At 34.1% G+C, this 21,319-nt stretch overlaps 1 protein-coding gene across 1 annotated transcript in view; it reads right to left on the reverse strand.

Moving 5' to 3' along the window:
- Window positions 1-4,158: 4,158 nt before the first annotated feature.
- Window positions 4,159-21,319, reverse strand: part of LOC126980177 (serine/threonine-protein kinase BRSK2) — a 69,971-nt gene continuing 52,810 nt past the window's right edge. Inside the window, exons 13-25 of the mRNA XM_050829778.1 lie at window positions 19,785-19,847; window positions 17,472-17,543; window positions 15,977-16,075; window positions 14,592-14,678; window positions 13,072-13,173; window positions 11,707-11,876; window positions 11,217-11,321; window positions 10,306-10,387; window positions 9,283-9,375; window positions 8,832-8,947; window positions 7,792-7,851; window positions 6,086-6,167; window positions 4,159-5,376 (exon numbers count right to left, since the gene is read on the reverse strand). Of these exons, the coding sequence (XP_050685735.1) occupies window positions 5,207-5,376; window positions 6,086-6,167; window positions 7,792-7,851; window positions 8,832-8,947; window positions 9,283-9,375; window positions 10,306-10,387; window positions 11,217-11,321; window positions 11,707-11,876; window positions 13,072-13,173; window positions 14,592-14,678; window positions 15,977-16,075; window positions 17,472-17,543; window positions 19,785-19,847 (1,301 nt within the window). The 3' untranslated portion in view covers window positions 4,159-5,206. The remainder of the gene's footprint in view (window positions 5,377-6,085; window positions 6,168-7,791; window positions 7,852-8,831; window positions 8,948-9,282; window positions 9,376-10,305; window positions 10,388-11,216; window positions 11,322-11,706; window positions 11,877-13,071; window positions 13,174-14,591; window positions 14,679-15,976; window positions 16,076-17,471; window positions 17,544-19,784; window positions 19,848-21,319) is intronic.

Raw genomic sequence — 21,319 nt, forward strand, 5'->3', positions numbered from 1 at the left:
ATGAACTCACCAGACAATTTGTTTTATTAAACAGTCGATACTTCTACTACTTCAGTTTCAAAGTGTAATAAGTGTGAAATTCAGTAAGTTTGGGATAAGTATTTGATTGTTCCATAAACCCACCATTACCAAAGAGGAAATAGCCGATAAGTGAAAGCAGTTTAGTTGATACTTGATAAGTCTAGAATACATTCGTTTCATACAGTAACAATACGATTTGTTTTCTTTAGGAACCCTTTTCTGAATTGTTTGTTTTTTATTTTTGGAAATAAGGTGTCGATATAAATGTGCGAAAAAGTGATTGGATATACAAATGATACAGCAGTGTTTTGGATTAAAATGGCATTCCCGATTAAAATATCGCAGAATAAATAATAAAGATAAAAAACTTAATTTTTGAGACACGCCGTGAATGCGCGTTTTGAATAGATACAAATAAAACCGTATTTAAATGTTAATTAAGTATTTGTTTTTGATAGCATATATCAAATCTTATCATTTTGTGTGTATATTTTATTTATAATATTACAATATAAAAGGGCAAATTTATATTGTGCAAAACTTTCAACTTTCAAACTGTTAGAACGCCTCTTATTTATGAATAATATTTGACATATACCAGCAATAGAATCTAATTTACAAGAGCAAACTCATGACAGACCAAAAAACGAAAATATACATAAACGCGATCGCACTACAAAAGTACAAACTAACGGTACATGTGTTAGGTCCAACAGTGACTTTTAAAGATTAGTTTAACTATTCTCATATTATGCTCTCCATATAAACTCCTTCACTATTTTTAATCATACTTGCTAAAAGTCCAAAATTTTACAGTTCTTGTAAGTCTTGCGGCCCTGTGGCACTTCAAGCAAACCTTTGCTTAATCCCACTTCACAACAAAAAAATTAAATATACACAAATAACTTTTTAACAGAAATCCAACGAAATATCAACTAAACTATTTACAAAATTTATTACAACTACAATTGTAGACAAAAACACAATTTATACAAACATCACTTACGATATATGACAAACAACAAATTGTAATAATTTCAATCTATCTATAATTGAATAAATGTGAGTAAGTGACAACGCAGTTATTACGTCAATGAAATTTCTACACGATAAGTAAGGCTCTACTAATGTTGGTATAAGCCTGTGCTTTACTAGAACAGATATATGACATTTTAAGAGGACACCAATGCGAACGCGGATATACATACATGCCTCGATTAAATACAGTCTCAAACATCATTCTAACATTCATTGCCCACTTCTAGTCTTAATACTGATTCATAAATCTTGCGTTGGTGCCCTCCTAATGCAAAATTTGACATTGTATATGATATAAAATATAAGACAAAGTAATTGCCCTTGGGGAACACCACTCCAAAATATTTTAACAAATTACTTATAATGCTGCGATTCAAACTTTAAATGGATTCTTAGTAAACATAAATAATCATAATTTAAATTCATATAAAATTGTAAGTTACTTTAAAATGCACAACGTATTAATTATGATAAACATAATTAAAGGCATTCAAAACAATGTTTTGCTTGACACATTTTCAAATACTCAAATAGAAATTGAATTGTTTTATGTCAATGCTGTCATTGGATGAAACTGTAGGTCATTTTGATCTTTATTTTACACTGCAGTCTGTCAACTGCCCTGGTTTTTATGGCCATGCACATTTTATTCACATGATAAAGTAAATAATTCTGATAAAGGTATTCGTTATCTGGTTACATATATGTTAAAAAGACAATTAAATAATGATTAACTACAAGTAAGCTACAGATAAATAATTATCTACTAATAATGACTAGAATGGTTTCGTGTGCGTTTTCAGCATAGATACATATATTTACATTGAAGCTAAGATAGAAGATAGAAGGAAATGACGTACGTCCTTTAAGACTGTAAATTATTGTGGTATCTTTTTAAGATGGCCTAAATGTGGTATAAGTGTTTATTATGATTGAATGAGCAGTTTATAATTTTAAAAATCGAATATATTTAAAAGTAAAACAGAGTTTAATTAGTGTCTTAGGGTCAGAATTACAACAAACTTGATTGTACGTAAAACCAAATGAAAATTTAATAGAATAGGTACTACCAAAGTAAAATATAGTTAGTAGTGTATTAACTATATGGTTGCCTCGAAGTACTCTAACCTGAAAGTCTTAAGAAAACCTCCACTAAGAACAGGTCTAAGTAAATCTCTTAGCGTAATTAATAGATGCCTCTGTATGAGTTAGATAGATAACAGAGCGCAGAGAGGGGTATTGAACTATTTATAAATCATAAATACCTAACGCAATGTACCAACAAAATTATATTACAAGAGAGATGTGGCCGCCAAATGACGCTCGAAGACGTAAAAGTTAGGACAAATATTGAATGAATTCATAATTTTAAAAAAAGTAGTAGACTCATACGATCATAGTATAGGTACGCACAATAATTTGTGACACAAGCAACAAAGGAATCCAGACGAGCAGCGATAGAAGAGGATATTAAAAGCATCATTCCTTTTATTGACACAGCTAAGAATTCGGTGCTACACCCAATTAGTCCCCAATGGATAAAATATTTCATACGACCAGTAAAAAAATGTTGGATGATGTAAATTTATTACATTACACATTAAACAGTGATAAATGGACATTTACTATGTGCATATCATACATACATACTAACTACAACGTCATTTGGTAAACGGTCGCAAAAATACAGCATTTCGGAGGCCTTAGCTAAATCAGTACGGGGTAGCGATATAAGAAATGGCCGGTATTCTTTTTATTTATAATAAACATTTAAAGCTAATAATTACAGCTACCGTCCATCTTTTTCCATCCGGCAACGTGTAAAAATCGTGTCGTATTTGTTTCAGACGATTTTCATGCGACACGATTTACAAACCGGACGTCTGCCGATCGTTTAAGTATTTCGTTTATTAATGTATTTTTTACAATAATTCTCTAACTTTAGTCTGTTTTGTATGAGGCGATTGTTTTTAAATCGCGAAAGCACATAGAAAGTGCAGTAATTATTGCAGAAACGATATTACAAATACGGCGTGCTCGGTTGCACTTAAGGTAGTATCGCGCATATTTTTAAACATATTAATATGACATATTCAGAGAAATTAAAAACAGTCTTACAACTTATAAAGCTAAGAACATTCTAATGTCCTTTCATTATTCACAAGTATGAAGGCAATAAACTTCTAATACCTTCAAAAAACGGATTCATTTTTCGTATTTATTACAATATAAATTTTTTGAAGAAAAGTATTGTTTTAGTATAGTGCGATTTTTTAGTTTTATATTTTTTACACTTTTCCATCGATAGGTAAATAACATGTTTATAGATTCTTTATTATGCTTATTTTATCTCTAATTTTATTTTATATTTTATTTTATTTGATAAACATTATAATAATATGTTTAAAGATGCGAGCATGATCGTAATATTTCGCCATATAGAATCCACATGGAAATAATGCTAGCCCCAATAACCACATATTCGGCGACAAATATTATTACTTTACACGGCATACTGTACAAGTTAAGATATAGGTAATTATAACATAACTTCTGGTTACAGATCAAGCGTTAAAATTAAACTTTAGTGCGACAAGAACTAAAGGAACGTGGACCGTGGCCAAAATATTTCTAACGTATGGCGCCGCCATCTTCTGAAACGTCACTTTGACAGGTCGATCAAACTGTCAAAGTCACTGTCACGTTAATGGAGCACTATTGAGGTTATAATATTATGTAATCATATTATATTATTTGTTACGTTTTAAAACAAATACTTGATGTAACAACAATTATCTTCAATTTCTTATGAAATAACGGGGTAAAAACATTTATATAGACACATAGAATTACAATATAGGTACAAGACAAACAAAGCGTGCAAGAGAGAAGACCATCTCTAACGGAGATACGGCAAGATAGAAAAGGATAGCGAATCTTTTGTTTCTGTAACTTATTTTGTTTGACAATTCGTAAAAAGTCAGCCACCCTTGGCATTAACTCATTAATAGTTTGAATATTAAACCACTAATTAGCATATATTGTCAAATTAAAGTTGGTCACGCAAAATGGGACTGGGACTGGGGAATGGGGAACTATAATTATAGTTTATGGTAAAATGTTGCCCCTCAACTAGTCAATGATGAGTGAATAGTCACCGCTATGACTCCGGAGTCCGGCAGAACTTGAATGGTGCAATGACTATTGTAGCCTGCAAAAAGTTTTGCAACAATCATTGACGTTCAATAAAGGCCCGACCGGCGTTGTCTACATTTACACATTAACCTATACAGACAACATGAAACCATTCATTCAAATTAACACCTTATTTCGTCGCAGTAATGTTCAAAGTATATTGTATACAATTCTACCTAATAGACGCATAGGCAGAATTTTACTTCAGACATTTTTTGAGTGTGATTGTCAATGGCGTACGTCAAATAAAATTTCGTTCACTTCGACTCTTGTCGCACTAACAATCAAGTAACCATCACTGTAGACCAAGATGCTATGCAATTATTATTGTTGTAAATTGCTAATTACCGTCGATTAATTCTATTAACCTAGACCAAGAGCCGGCTTAAATAGCAATAATATCGTGCATTATTTACAATATTATGTTGTATCTGCTGGTCAAGTCAATGTACCAAAAGTATTTTATATTTATTGTTCTATTTGCTTACAAATACAACATCTTTGAAGCCCATCCATCAACCTAGACCAAAAATCGACACTTATCCTCCATTACTGTAAACATTTTAATTACATTAGCACAAAATCTATTTTGACATAGCTTTTCTATACGATTTATAAGAATCGTGGGTTTCTCTTATCAACCTAGACCAAATTAATATGCAACAAAAGAGACCATTCATAATGGGCCAGAAATCAAAAATGTCTGCTAATGAAAAATAATGCTCGTACAGAACTGACGTTAAAAACACTTGACAGATGCCCAGAATTTCCTTTGTTCTTTAACATAAAGTTAAGCGTAATGTTAAAGACTGGCGAAGAATGCGAAGACTGTCTGAATTGAGCTAAACATTTTTATTTTGGGATCATTTTTATGAAAGGTCTCCTTCCATATTATAATATCCTAGACTAAGAGCTGTCGATATTTTTCTTTGGTAAAGGTTGTTTCGTTTTCTCACGCTAACGAAGTGGGCGTTATTTCTGTCCGTGGTTCCCGGCGGTTCTCCCGCAAGGAGTTGTTTCTCCTGAGCTCGTCTTTAATGCTGGCGTCACGGGATTCGAGTCCACGGCGCGGGGAAGATGTCGAGTCCCTGCATTCTGACGAAGAACGCTTCGTGTGCGTACCTGATGAAAGAAACCGTTTATATTATTTCTATGACCTCACATAATTTATAGGTCTAGATAGAGCCTCTTGCTGTTTGACAACTGATGAAAGCAGGCCAGGTTTATTGCTTAAGTTTTCGCGATAAACTCGCAATTTTTATGTCACTTTCTGTTAGTATGCGTGCAAGGCTCAAAATAGAGGTTAAAAGTCAACCTATGTTTCGACGTTTTCGCAGCTGTCACAGTCTATCTCGACGTATAAATGATCTAATACTATGGCATCCACATCTAATTAGAAAGCCGGGAAATGTAGAATAGTTCAGATATCATTTATAAAAACATTGGTAAGTGGAATACCACTTACCCATAGTATATTTACTGGACTAATAATCTTAACATCTTGTCTCAAAGTGACTTTTCTTATGACCCTGAGTGACGAGACGAGCAAGATGTTCAGCTGATGGTAATTGATATGCCCTGCACATTACAATGCAGTGCCGCTCAGTATTCTTGAAAACCCCAAAATTCTAAGCGGCACTACGATTGCGCCCGTCACCTTGAGACATAAGGTGTTAAGTCTCATCTGCCCAATAAGAAATAAATATAATACTTCTATGTGAAGGAAACTGTAATGTGAACTTTTTATGAGTTAGTTGCGATTTGATTTTGTGGAACTTTTGGAGAAAGTTCTTTGAGAGCTGCTCTATGAATAATGAAGATAATTAATGACCTGGTAGATCTCGCCCGCAGCTCATTATCTCGTGGTCCAGGGAAGTGGAAGCAGGTTCCGCCGCACGACGGCTTCGCACACTCTGCTGCAACAAGAATACAGCATTAGATTACACCAAACGGTTAACGTTTTATATATTCGACAAATTCTAAGTAAGTCATCATTGTGCCGTTTGGTGTCGAGAGACTTGACCCGTGGATCCAGAACCACGATTTCATAAAGTACTATCTACGAGTCTCAACACAGCTACCGAAAACCCTAGCCACCAAGTGCTGGCAGCTATTTTTAGCCAACAAGATAAGCTTTGCTACCCATGGCGGGTTAATGTTACTACTATTCTAGTAGACTAGAGGAATAAATAATAATTAAATCTATAATTAATTCCAACCATCTTTAAAAATATAAATTCTTAAGACTACGCGTATATAAGAGTTAAGTTATTGGAACCCCACTCTAGGTATAAGCTTCCTCCAGCTTACTCCATGTATCCTCTTCCATGCTTTGCCTCTCCATTCTTTTCTTGGCATTTTTATTATTTCATAAACCTATCTGTTCTTTTGGCGGTCCCTTTTTCTTTTGATAGTTTATCCTAATATTGGAATATTATCTATTCGTTTTATCTTTTTCCTAAGGTTTTCACTTCTTATCTTTTAAATATTTCTTTCAACAGATTCTTTTCGTGAGGCAGATCGTTAGATTTGTTTTATTTTTGTGTTGTTATGTGTCCACGTTTGATAGCCGTATGTGAGATACGGGAGCGGGAAAGACCTTTCTAAAATTTCTTTTAAGCTCTAGAAATTCAGCTGCTGGTCACAAAATACCCAATAGGGCACACTACATTATGGACACCAGTAAAAACCACAAGTAGAACTAACCGTTACTCTTCAAATGAATGGAAATTCGCCCTATAGCATTAATAGAACGCACATCGGATGATCAGAAACAGCTAAACTTTACTCTTGTCGTTGTTATTTTGTGTTTTTTATGCTTAGCAATACAGGAATTCTCTCGCAATCTATCGAGTCCCAGACGAACAAAAAAATTATTGAAATCATTCCTTTCTCGAGATATGATCGCGATTCTGACAAAATATATAGAAAAATGAGTTAAGTTCAACAAAAGAAAGATCATCGTTCTCTAGCCTTTCTTTTGATATAAATAGTTTAACCAACCTGAAGTATTGATAGGAGGACAACGAGCGCACATGTCACCTAATGGTATATCATCATCGTTGCAACATGGTATAATTATTATAAATGGTCCCTATGTCATCTTTTGCAACTCCGGAAGAATCTCAGCTGTATTGGCTTTGAGAAAGAGCGTATTTTTAAGGGTGGCAATTTCGTTTGGTCCTGGAAACATCACGCAAGGAAGTTCTCTTCTATAGTTTAGTTGTAGGGGGAAGAAAATTCACATGAAGAAAATGTAAATTATTAATAAAAGTTTAGTTAAGTTTTAAAATACAATTAAAGTTATGCTAATAACTTGAGTACAGGAAACAGACAGTTACAAAAAATCAAACTTTAAACTTCCCATTGTTCTTTAACATAACATAAATAAGTTGTTGCGTTGCAGAGATGCAACCTTCAAGTTGTAACAAAATTTATACTTCTATTAATTAGTACCACACCGTAAAGATGTTCCTAATTTTTAAAAGGGTATGTGGAAAGAAGGACACATAGAAAGACTATTCCAAAGACACCTACCTTGTAACCGCTTGAGCCGCTTGCCACAGACGAGTTGGACCCCAGTGTATGGGAGCCATTCTGAAATACATAAAAGAACATTTTTTTATAAGTATAAAATATTTTAGCACATTTATTATTATCCTAACGTTTAGGAGCTAAAGCATCATGCAGGTGGTTTGAGTATAGATTTTCTCGTTTTGTAAATAGTGTAAGGAGCATTCAATTCTATTCTTCCTATTGTGGCGTCTGTGGAAAATTCACAACAATTTAGCCAGTGTCACGTTTAAGTGGACCACCAATATTATAGGCAATAATGGATGCTAAATACAAAACTTTATTTTCTTATAATACCTGAAACAAATATACATGCTGTTAGATTATAAAGGAATTATAGAGAAAAAATTACTTAAATAATTATTAAATACTTATAAATACTTAGTGATATTAACAACATAAGCTTATATTGTAATAGTTATTTACAGAAAATGTTTAAAAAAAGGAGTAAAATAGGGACAACAATGCCTGCAACAGCATGAAAAAGCAAACTTTCCGGGATGACCTGGGCTGGTTGAAGTAAAAAGATTAACTGACACGCATAATACCCTAGTCACGAGACTAAGTGTGTAAACAGTCTAGTCAAACTAAACTAAACCCTCCTAAATCTGTTCTTTAGAGCTAAATGGAAGTGAAATTGGTAAGGCTCCATGTATTTTGACAATTACCTAGGAAGGGCGAAGAGATGTTCATCGCGATTTTTCTGTGGGGAAATCAGTTGTAACTAACACACCTTATGATTAATATTCGAGTCTACATCTGGCCTAGATATTATAATGTTTCTATGCAGTACAGCAGATGGATTAAAGTTGACTTCACACATAGAAGTACAGTGAATGGAAATGTTGTCCTAGGCAAAAATGGTCTATCAGATCGGGGACGTCCTAAAACGGGTACAAAGAATAAAAAGGCATGAAAATCGAGGTTCGTATCTTTGCCCAACCATCTGAGAAAAATGCGCATGTCTAAAAATGAATATCTATATGTCTGTATTTAAGTGTTACCTGATCGAGTCTCTCGTTGGACGTGTTGCTGGAGGGTGTGTTGCCAGGATCGCATGAGTCGCAGTCGTGTTCCTGTTTCTGCGGGTTTTCTGGACTGTCCGGCATTTCATTGGCATCTGAGAATACAGGTAAATAAGTTAAGGAAACTAAAAATTAGAAGAATATATTGACGTAATTTGGTGCTCATAGTCATTCACACGCAGACATAATTAAATGTAACATGTATTTTGTGAAAGTGGCTTGGAGTCATCAGAATTAATCACTATTAATAAATAAACCTAAAAATTTATTTTGATCCCTTGAGTATTATACATCTCTTTTGACCTTGCATAGGGACAATTCTACCATTTTTAATGAATAGACTATTAAGAATTCCATTGACGTACAAACAAATTTTATTCTAAAATGCATGTTATATCGCTAGTTGACTGTGTCTATAAAACATACTTACAGTGTAAATGGTTGTTTCGTCTGGAAGCACCGGGCGCTCTACACACGGCGCTCTGCAACACTTCACACACACGTCGAAACCGGCGTATATTGCCTGCAAATATATCATTAAAATTGTGACATGAAATGACAAATTTTGCGAATTATTCTAAGAATCCTATTGGTTTTACTTACTAGTTGGTATAAGAAAAATAATACAATTATATTAATATTGTGCATCCTTTACCTATTTACTTTTAGATATACGAGCGCATAATAATTTTAACAATCTAATTATTATTGTGTTAATACCTATATTAAAAATGCAAAAAAGAAGACGATGTCGTTTAATATTTTTACTGAATAATTTCTGTACATAAACCAAGTAATCGAATAATTTGACACGATTTTTTTTATTCATTGTAATATTATTATCGTCCATTAACAAATTAAATTTGTATCTTAATAATAATAATTAAATTAACAAATATTGAATATTTCCAAGTTCCATGAAGAGTATTTTATAGTATGTATTGAATTGAAGTAGAAAATCAAAAGTGAAAAAAATATTGACCGACTACCTTATTAAGTATTAACTTTGTTTTATCTTTATCTTCTTTTATTTGTATTAATTTAATATAATACGTGTTATTCTCATTAGTCTTATCTTATATTTTCTATAAACTAACAATCTGATCTGAACTAAATTTTCCAAAAGAATTTATCTACTCAGAGATTTCAGTAAGACTTTTGATAATATTAATCAGATTGAAATTTATCAGGATAAATAAAACTAATAATATATCTGGATATAAACTGTTATAATGGCAAGAACCTTCTTTAGCTTTCTTGATCAGTCATGTTTTTAGAACTACAAAAAATTTTGGCGTTCCACAAGGCTCAATTTTGGGGCCTATTTTTAATTACTACTACAAGGGATATATAATAAGAGTTAGGGATAGGTAATTTATTGAAAATGTAAGATTAATAAAAAGTTTAACTAGGGTTATAAGGAGTAAGCTCAATAATAATGATGATGTTTCACCTGAAAGTAAGGTAAATGTGATCGCATATAAGTACTCCTTGCCGTTTTCTCCCGGTGCCTTCGTAATAGTAGATATATCAACCTGGAGATAAAAAATTGTGTATAGTTGTAATTGCGTTACAATCTTGAATGATTCTTTTTAAATAATCGATGAATTTAATGTGATAATATTCATTTTGTTAAACGAAAACCTCAAAAATGTTTTATAAAGTCCTATACAAATATTCTTCACCAAAAATTGTTTACCCTAAAGTTTTAAAGATTCCTTTTATTTCACTGTCATGAGACATCATAAGTAAACAGAGGTTTAACTGTACAAGCTATCTAACAATATTTTTAAAAGTAGAATAGGTATCGTAGACAAGAACATGATATAGTTAAATTAAGTTAGCATGATTAACCACAGAGATAAAAGACCCGGTCCCACAATATGCCATGGTTACCCAAAAATGCCATATTTGACCACAAATGTGACAGTACGAGATCGAATCAGAAATGAGGAGATCCGTAGGAGAACCAAAGTTACCGAATACCGACATAGTCCAAATGATTGCGAAACTGAAGTGGCAGTGGGCAGGGCACATAGTTCGACGTACAGATGGCCGTGGGGGCAGTAAAGTCCGCGAATGGCGACCACGTACCGGAAGACGCATTGTTGGTAGGCCCCCCACAAGATGGACCGACGATCTGGTCAAGATCGCCGGAATACGTTGGATGAGGGCAGCGCAAGACCGATCGTCGTGGAAATCTTTGGTGGAAGCCTTTGTCCAGCAGTGGATGTCTTCTGGCTGATGATGATGATGATGTGACAGTACACCATATGTGTCTCAGATATGATATGCAAGAGGCACAGTTACCTCAAAGTAATATAGTTAGTTAATTGTCAGTATTATACAAAATAACTTGATTACCTGAAAGCGAACATGCCTCTGAAACATGGCGGGTGCATTAGAGCCGCGCTTATACTCGACGCGGAACGAGAGCGGACTTAACACGCTGTGAGACAACTCTGCTATCTGCAAATGATATAATTTAAAGTGAATAATTATATTAAGTTAAAATCAATTACATAAATTTAATTTGTACCAAAATTTATAGATGGTGCGGGATCAAACCCGCGCCTCTCAGGTTCTGTCCGAGCACTCTTACTAACTGAGTCAATCGTCCAAAAAAGAATTCCTTCCGCTCCGATTCAATTCATAAGTATCATTTCCTTGACCTACATGAATTAAGTGCTTTTGATTTGATTTGATTGCAAAGATATTATAGGATTTATGAAAGCAATTTTTCTAAGCAGTGTTCATACAACTGTCTTCAGCCTCTTTATAAACCATGACCATACGTCACCTTATATAGGGAAGTTAATAATTAATATTTACACATTGACATGAGCATACTTACACTCAAGAAAGCGTGTATAAGGTCAGCCTTTACAGTCGCGAGCGGTTTCCCCTTGACAAGTGCTGTAAAAGTCTCTTCTTTATCGACTGAGAGAAGCAGTGACCCGAACCATGAGCGCTTTGTGAGCTCCGGAGAGCTTTCAGGGGTTAGATGGACTTCTTCCGACGACGCTAAGGAAAGAAAAACCTGTATATAAAAGTTCATTTGACTCCATACAATTACTTCAAATGTCGATAGAGGAAACATTGTAGTATAAAAATATTTCGTTTGTAATTGGTTGAGTTTATAGCATGTTAGTAACGCTCACTTAATTGAGGCAGCGTCGTGGGACGGGTCGTTCCCTTTCCAAAGACATGACGAAGGGAAAGATGGCTGATCCATCCATAATGATAATGATTAATCCTGTAAACTCTTCTTTCATTGATAATAAACTTTATAGAAGATGTCCTGAAATTCAATGGTACGCTGGAAACTGGCAGAAAAGGAAGTGGACGTGTCGATAAGAAAAAGTCCTTTTTTTTATGTTGTTTTAACTTTTATTAAGTAGATGAAATTTGACCCATAATTTTAGTCACATCGGCAAAAAAATTAATAATTACAATAATAAATATTTGTTCAAAGCAACATATCTGTTCATTATAGTTTCACTAAGAAGAAAAACTGTCGTTTTCATATAAAAATAAAAACAGGTTTATTTTGTCTTGAAATTTTATTTTTTAAAACTTTGACAAGCTACTTAGTTTGAATAGCTTAACTATGGCAGGTTATCGCAAACGCACAAGTAATAATTAAGTTTCTAAGATGGTAGGTTGGTACAATATTCTAAATAAGCAATAGGTACACAATAATAGATATAAGAACCTAAATAAAGTATTGAGATTTGTCGTTAAAAATGTTATTTATGGCAAAAGAAAATAGTTTTGTGACAAAGAATTATATTTGAACGCGAGAGCAATAAGAATATATTTAAAGTGCGAGTGAGATAGATTGTTATATGTTTTTTTTAAATTGTAATTGACCCTCTCAAATACCCTTGAAAATTGACCCCCAGATCATTCGCACGAACAAGAATAGGTATTTGTGCAAATGGGCGGTATATTCAATAAGTGACTAGCCAATGTTGAATTTAAGTTTATTTATATAGCACTGAATGTAGATCTCTCACATACCTAATGAATAATTGAATCAAGTATGCGTCTGTATAGGTAAGGATTATTCTCAAATGATGTCGTCCATAGTATAACAAATAACAATTGTTTAAATTTGACTCCGACTGTACCTCATCTATGGGATACAGTAACATGAGTCTTACTTGATTTTAAGTTATGATGTCGAATTGAGCTGGATTTAAATTGTAAGTCTTACCTTGCATCTTCCGCCTGTGGAACCTGGGACTACCCAAGAAGGAGTTCTTTATGGTGGCCAGTCTTGTTCTCCAAGGTGCTGCCGGTGTACCAGCTGTCCCAACTGCAAAATGATTTGATTTATTTTTATTTTACTCACAGCTTTTTTATACTTGAGGATCGTGGATGGTGTTAAACTCATACTTTTATAATTTTGGCAATGTATACAAACTAAGTCGAATACCTACACTATGTAATTCGCACTTTTACAAATTTATAGAACTACCTACAGCGTGCGGAGCTACCATGGCGACAATCAACGGATGAGATGATAGCTACTTAACCGTAATCCAAAAAAATAAATAAAAAAAAAAAAAGTTCACCTAATAATTAATAAATTTTCCATAATATCATTTCCGAACAACCTGTAAGTAATCTAATAGCCGCGGGCTAGCGTGGGCACTGACACCTAGGTATTTGTCCCACGCCGCGACGTAGCCGATTAGAACTCGTAGGCGAGTGAGTAGCCCTTAGTTGTTTTAAAGTTACAAATTTCTATTTTTTACTTTTTTTCATATTAATATCAATTTATCGTCAAATATCACATAGTTGACTATCTCACTCAAGTCGTCAAGTCTCACAGTCAGGTGTTATATTCCTCTACAGTCTACAATAATTGTTAGTTGCACCCATGACGTCACCGAGATATGTTTTGTTATACCTACATAGCAAAACACAACACGCTGTATAACTTAGTGTAACTGTAGTCTATAGCGTTATACCGAGTGTAATCGTTAAGTGTGACCAGGCGATTATTCCGTAACTATAATAGACATTAAATAACTTTAAACTGATATCGAAAACACTTTACCTAATGAGTAAAATGACAATAATAACCTTTTTTAAATAAAACGAGAAATATCCCTGCCTATTTACGATAACTGCAACCCACAGCCTCGTATAAATATTATAATATATAAGAGATATTAATAACTCTAGAATTATCACTATTTCTCATAAATATTTGACAGTACCTGATCCAAAAATAAGAATAATTAATTTCAATCTTGGACTGCCGTGCTTGTTTAAAAAGCTGTTTATTGAGCGGAGTCAAATGGTCTCCGATATAGACGTTGACGGAGGGCCCCGGCAGGCCGAAGTCGAATGTGGTGTCGAATATACTATTATTACCTTAGATAATTTATACGTCTAGATAGAGTCTCTTCCTGTTAGACAACCGATAAAAACAGGCCAGGATTATTATTTTAGTGTGCGTGACAAGCAACGTCTTACACTCGTGATTTGTATTAATCTTTGTGTTAGTGTGCGTGAATTGCACAGAATAGAGGTTAGTTCTAAGCACAATATCTTTCGACGTTTTCACCGCTGTAATAGTTTATCTAGACGTATAAATTATCTAAGACTATTACGTCCTGGAGAAAGACTGAATGTCTCATGTATCATTTCTACTATAATTCCTTCGGTGTTACCTGTCTTTGAGGAAGGTGTTTCAGTATGATCCTGTTATATGGAAGTCGTTACCTGCAATTGAAGCCAGGTTGGGGAATAGTGAAGACTGCGGAGGCGACTGAGCATTCGTCGGTGTTGGTAGTGAGGAACGCTCGCGAACTAAACACAATAACAAAAAAACACGTATTATGAATTCAATTCAAATATTTTTATTCAAAAATAGGATGGGACATCACTTATGAAAGTCAAAAACTACCACCCATTCCAAAAAGAATGCCTCAAACCTGAGAAGAATGGGCGCAATAAACTCAGCGGGCTTTTTTTTTCATCAAAAAATATGTTTACAAAGTTATATTGTACAATTATTAAACTTATTATTTAATAGCTTGAGGGCAGTCGCTCCATTCCCAATCTGAGGAATCATTAAGAAAGTCTTTTTTGCTTGAGTTACCACTCAAACGTTTTTTACAATTCTTTTGAATATCGTAATAGTTTTGGTTTGAACATTTTGCGGGATCTTGTTGTAAAAGCATATACATCGCCCCACAAAAGACTTACTAACTCGACTTAGCCGAGTAGTAGGCATAACAAGTTTATGTTTTTTCCTCAATTATTATATATACAGTTTTATTGGTTATTCGATATTATATATAATACTGCTAACCTTACCCCTATCACCTGACTATTTGCGATAATTTTAATCCCCAAATGCATTTTGAAAAAGTTAACTAATTTTGACTTATCGGGTTCTTTTACCTTTTTTCAAATAAAGTCAAAATTGCATTTTGATTTATAAAAACAAGTACATACTGGTTATTTATCGATATTAAAACATCGATTATCCGTCCAAATTTGAAAGTGGGAAACAAGACAAGAAAACGACATTAATTCAATATTTTGTCAGATTTTTTTCACCTGAAAAAAGACTTAAGAAACTTGGCTTGCCGATTATTTTTGAAACATGACCGTTTTCTTAGCTCTCCTAAAATGTATAACAACAAGGACCTTATTTCAAAGAAATTGTAAACAAATAATCATAAAGGAAGCAGGCGGAAATTTCGTATTATTATTATTAGTATTCGTATTGTAAAATTATTATGTGAAAATTATTCTGAAAATTTTTAGTGCCAAATGCCCATAATATGTATATTCAGTCCAATTGCAAACTCCCAATTTTACGATAGAGTTGTTACATCCTGTATATAGCTTTGCACTATAATTTTGCACTTATTAGTATAGCCTGTTACTTCACAAAGATATATGCTTTGTTATATCTATACAGCAAGGTATTGTTGCATTAAAATGACGTTTTGAATGGAATTTCAATATGTTGTGCAAATAATTGAACTATATAAGAAAATGTATTCCACTTATTGTTTCATAATAAACATTGTTAATGAAAATGAAAAGAACGTACTAGACAGAATAAACTATATTGCATTTCAACAGTTTGTTACCTCTGTGTGAGTGAGACGGACTATGCGGTCTGACAGAGACGGAAGAGCCGACGATTGGATTCTCGTTGATAATAATAACTGCCTCGCCAGGTTCACCACCTGAAAATTTATTTGTTTATGTTTCTTTATTGTCATTAGATTAGCCTCTCAGATGACAATGAGCCCTGTTGTCTATGGTATCTCTCTATGTATTCTTTCTACAGGAAACCGTCTGCACTATAATTAGCCAAAACAAAATTACAAGAAAAGAGAATATAGATAATTCCAACGCATCAATGATACACGAGGATCACCGCGGCCCATGATCTTTTGCAACTCCCGTTTAAGAAGAAGAATCACACACGTTTAAGTTGGTACCTACACGCTTATTTGAAGGTACCCAAGTCGTATCTTCCCTGAAACACCGCACTGCTCCACCGGGTCGGTACAAAGTTACGTGCGTACAAATTACGTGCGGCAAACAATCGAACATAGGCTAAAGGCACGCGGCGACGCTGCTCGGACATTTTTTGACGATATTTTGTAGGCGATTTAGTCCAGTTGTGTTTTTTGTACGTCAATGGGTTTAGGACAAATTTTAGTGGAAGTAACTCTCAGGACAACTTATACAATTTCTGATAAATATGGATTTCCGCTAAATAACGCCTAACTCAATAAATCTTAATAAAGGCAGAAATAAAAAATTAAGTATTAATATTTTCATTACAAGTCCTGTTCGTTGCAGTTGTCTGCATTTTTTATGAGTTTCGTAAATTTTGTTAATAAATATAATAATATATTGTAGAAAGTGACAGGTGGAGAAGAAGGGGATCTATAAAACACGCTGTCTCATTAGCATCGACACTCGTCATCAAGTCAGGAGGCCCAGAAACGCCCTCACCGATCCCCCTAACCAACTCTCGTCTGACCTGGATCGCCTCTTGGCATCCGGGGATAATCAGACGCATTTAGATAGCACCTTCTGTGCTCAGCGGATACTCCATAGGGAGTGCCGCTTGCGCCTCTCTCTCTCCCCAAGAGAAGGTCGCCTTCGATGAAGGCTTAGAGGGCACTTGCTCAAAGCCAACCTCAGGTGGTGTTTAGTGGGTAGGCACCTAGGTTTTACGTGAGTCCCACATAACCAACGCAGACTTAGGCTGCGTTGGTTATGTGGGATTCACCACCTTCCTCCCGTCGTTATCCCGGAGTGTAGCCATGCTCTCCCGTTGCTTGGGCGCAAAATAAAAAAGGCGTCGACACAGTTTCACTTCAAACGTTGACAAGTTAGGGCGTCCGATTACTGTTTGAATATTAGTAATTTTGACATTATTCGTAATTTATTCTTAGAAGCTTAGCTAATTGATCTATTGAATTTTAAAGATAATTATTTAGATGTTAGATTGCTTTAAATTTGTTATAAAAAACCCCTTTTGTTCTTATTTGCTAGAATATATTAAGAAAATACCACATTGAAAGAATCATAATTGATTACAGATCCAGTAAAACTTAAACTTACTGATATTTAGACTGATAGTGGGTCCCGTGGAATTCGCTCTCTGATGGTGATGTTCGCGGATGGAAGGTGATGCTGAAATGTATATAATAAGTTGAAATACATATAAAAGATAGGCATTAATAACTGTTATTATATGACGTGTAATCGTAACTGAATTATAACTTAAATTATTTTACTACGTAGGTCACACTAAAAGTTTTGTGTAACTAAAAAAAACATGTTACTAACCAAAATTTTAAGTTTTTCACATGTTTACATTTAAAACATATTTTCATGCCATCGAACTATTTTAAACAGGAAGACCACGGATATGAAGGCATGTTTTCTACGTGCTGATTGAACGTAATTGGTAAAAGTGAAACCTCTCATCAAATCTTTGATTTTGGAGAAAATACAGAAATCACAGGGTGCTAGGTCGGGGCTATATGTGTAGGGTGGGTGACGAGTTGTACTTTTTCGGAAGCTAAATATGGCTTAGTTTTGTTGGCCGTGTGTGAAGAAGCGTTGTCATGATGTAGGAGAACGCGGATTTTTGGTCGTCTTTCGCGAACTTTTTTAACACCCTGGTCAAACAAATGGTAGAATTTCACTCGGCATTAACACTCTTTCGATCTTCAAGTGGAATTGTTTCTCGCCTGTCTCACTTTTGTTGTCCTGTTCTCATTTTCAAACACCCTATTCACAAGATCACTATTTTTTTTCGGGTTCAAAACAATAACTCCACGTCGTTCGCGTCCTGTGACAATGTCATAAACAGCATTAGAATGTTCGTGGTCGTACTTCATAAGCATCTATGTTCATGAGTATCTGTATGTTCATTCATTCCCAGCGACAACAAACTTTTAATTCTTTGTGTAAAATTTTCTGAATTTGGCTCATACCAATCCCCAATAGTCCTCGAATTGTCTTATAGGTTATCCGCGGGTTTTCTTCAATTAGCCGCTTAACAGTAGCCACATTATTTTCGTTGACGTCAGTTGAACATCGCCCTTCCCGTAATTCGTCATGTTCAAAGAAACCCAACCTCTTTCAAATTCAGCAAACCATAGCCTCACGGTGCTCAAGCAAGGTGCTTCTCCCCCGAAAGCATTTTGAAGACGAGCGGCACAGTCTTGCGGAGAGAGAGAACTTTTTAAATCATAAAAAATCATCGCTCTAAAATCTTTTCGACTTAATTCCATTTTCGTTGCGTCCGTAGAACTTTGATGTGTGATAAAAAACAATTGACAAATGATTTGCCGCCATTTGTTTTTTTTTTATTACTAAGAAGGTTGCAACGTTTAAAAAAATATAATCTTCGAAATTTAAATAAGTAGTTCCGAATAGCTACAAGTGCAAAACTTTTAGTGTGCCCCATGTATTACCGAGGTTTGATTCTTTTATAACTATATTGGACATAACTATGGATAGATAAGATCTTGTCATTAAACGGTGCTAGCAATGTATCCGTAACTAGAGATACGTTATTGATAACGGCCGTTAATCAACACGAAATTAAGATACTATATTATTATGAAATAATTTCGCTGACTTTATGGCCCTACCTGTTTTCAATTTGGAGATACGTTGATACAAATCACTGGGTTGTATCTAACAATACCTATAAAGCGACATCGTCGAGAAATCGGTAAGTTTAGAATATGATGTCATACGTACTCGAGGAAGTAGTGATGGGGCAAGCGATATCGATTGTATCTGCCGATAGATTTAAAGTAGTCTTAAGCCCAGTGCTAATTATTTTAAATTGCCTATTTTAATAATTGTGGCTATTTTAATATTTGTGATCCATATATCTAGGGGTGAGGTCCTGGTGATCCGTAATACAGGGTCAACCTACTTCAGACACCAGCTCCTCACAAAATACTAGCTGTTAAAAAATGTTACACTACTGTACTGTTTTAGCTTTAAGATCTTTGTGAGGAGAAAATAAAATAGATATTATTATAATTACATTTGTTATAAGTTACGTTCAAGTACATATATGCGGGTATTGAACTAATCAAGATTCATATCTTTGAAGCATTGGAGAAATCACAGAATGCACTTGGAATTTGTCGGATTTATTTAATGCTTATGACAGTGTTCAACACAGCAGCGGTCAGGAAATAAAAACCTAAAAGAAACTGCCTGGGATTTCATTTTTTTTTTCAACTATAAGACTCAAGGTACTATAGGTGAAATATTTTTAAAACAAACTAAAAAAAAATTTCGTCATTGTAATATTATTTGAAATAATATTGGGAAGTGATCACCTACCATAAAGAGAGCCCGTTGGACACATATTTTGACGACTGACATAAAAATAATGTGTACCTAGCGGAGATCCGGGAGTGGCTGGACTTCCACCTAATGAAGACACTCGGTGTGGCGTATGACCTGCAGACAGACAAACAGACAATTGTTATATATACAATATATACAGCATGACTAGGGCTATTCGCGCTATTTATAACCTAGGTCCAGTGGCGTAGCGTGCCTTAGCGTAGGGGCCCCGTATAAAAATAAAAAAAATGCCCTTTAATGAAGGGTAAAGATTTCTCACAAAAAAAAATGTATGCATAAAATTAAAAGTAATATTTCAATTTCAATATCTATACACTCTCCTTGGCTATTTTTCGACAGGAACAAACATAAACTTATTATGCCTACTACTCGGGTAAGTCGCGTTAGTAAGTCTTTTATGGGTATATGATTTTACAACATGATCCCAGAAAATTTTCGAAACAATTAGTGTGATACGAAATTAAAAAGAATTGTTAAGAGACGTTTTATGTGGTAAAGATTACTATAACATAAACGACTTTCTTAATTATACCTCAGATAGGGATGATGCATATCTATACTTCATTATTTATAAGGTAATTTGTTCAAAACTCAAGTAAGTTATTTTATTTTACACAATCGAGCACCGAATTCTCTCCTTAAAAATTGTTAGTGTCACCAGTCATGCTGTAAAATACTATGTGTATATTTAATATGAACTCCAAAACGGCTGGACATATTTTGAATTTATATATATATATATATATATATATATATATATAATACTAGTTGACCCGACAGACGTTGTTCTGTATATAATAAACAAAATAATGTTTTCATATTTCATATATATCGACATGACATAAAGAATTATTTCGTAAAATATGCTCCCTGTTGTTGTAATGAAATTGTTTTACAGCAAAACTGTCAAACCGTGCGTCAATAAATTCTCTCATAGAAAATATGTCCATACAAAACAAATATAGGACAACGGGGGACACATCAAAGGAAAAACAAAAATGTTGTTTTTATTTAATTCCGAACACTTTCATATTTATTCACCTTTTAAACCTTCCCTGGACTTCCACAAATAATTCAAGTCCAATATTAGCCAAATCGATCCAGCCGTTCTCGAGTTTTAGCGAGACTAACGAACAGCAATTCATTTTTATATATATAGATACAGATTATAGATTTATTAAGAAATTTTTTGTTTGCAGATGTCACCAAATGGCCCAACGGAAGACCAGCGCTGGTTTGCAAACCAGCAAGCATGCTGAGTTGAGACCACTTTGTGACGTATAGAAAATAATATTCCTCAATTTGATTTACGTTTAATTTTTATGTAAACCTGTTATAACTTGTGAACGACTAGACAGATTTCATCAATACTGGCGCCACACGAAAGGATTTGACCAAACTTAGATATTGAATACAATTCTAATCGGATTTTAAGAAATCTCAAGAAAAATATAAAATATATAAATTTTTCATGTTGTTTTCTTTGGAATAACTTTTAAACTGCTTTATCGATCAACTCCAAAAACTAATCAGCTCTTTACATCAAAAAACCACGTTATTCGCCA

This window comes from Leptidea sinapis, chromosome 5 (genome assembly GCF_905404315.1).
Source record: "Leptidea sinapis chromosome 5, ilLepSina1.1, whole genome shotgun sequence".
Lineage (NCBI taxonomy): Eukaryota > Metazoa > Arthropoda > Insecta > Lepidoptera > Pieridae > Leptidea > Leptidea sinapis.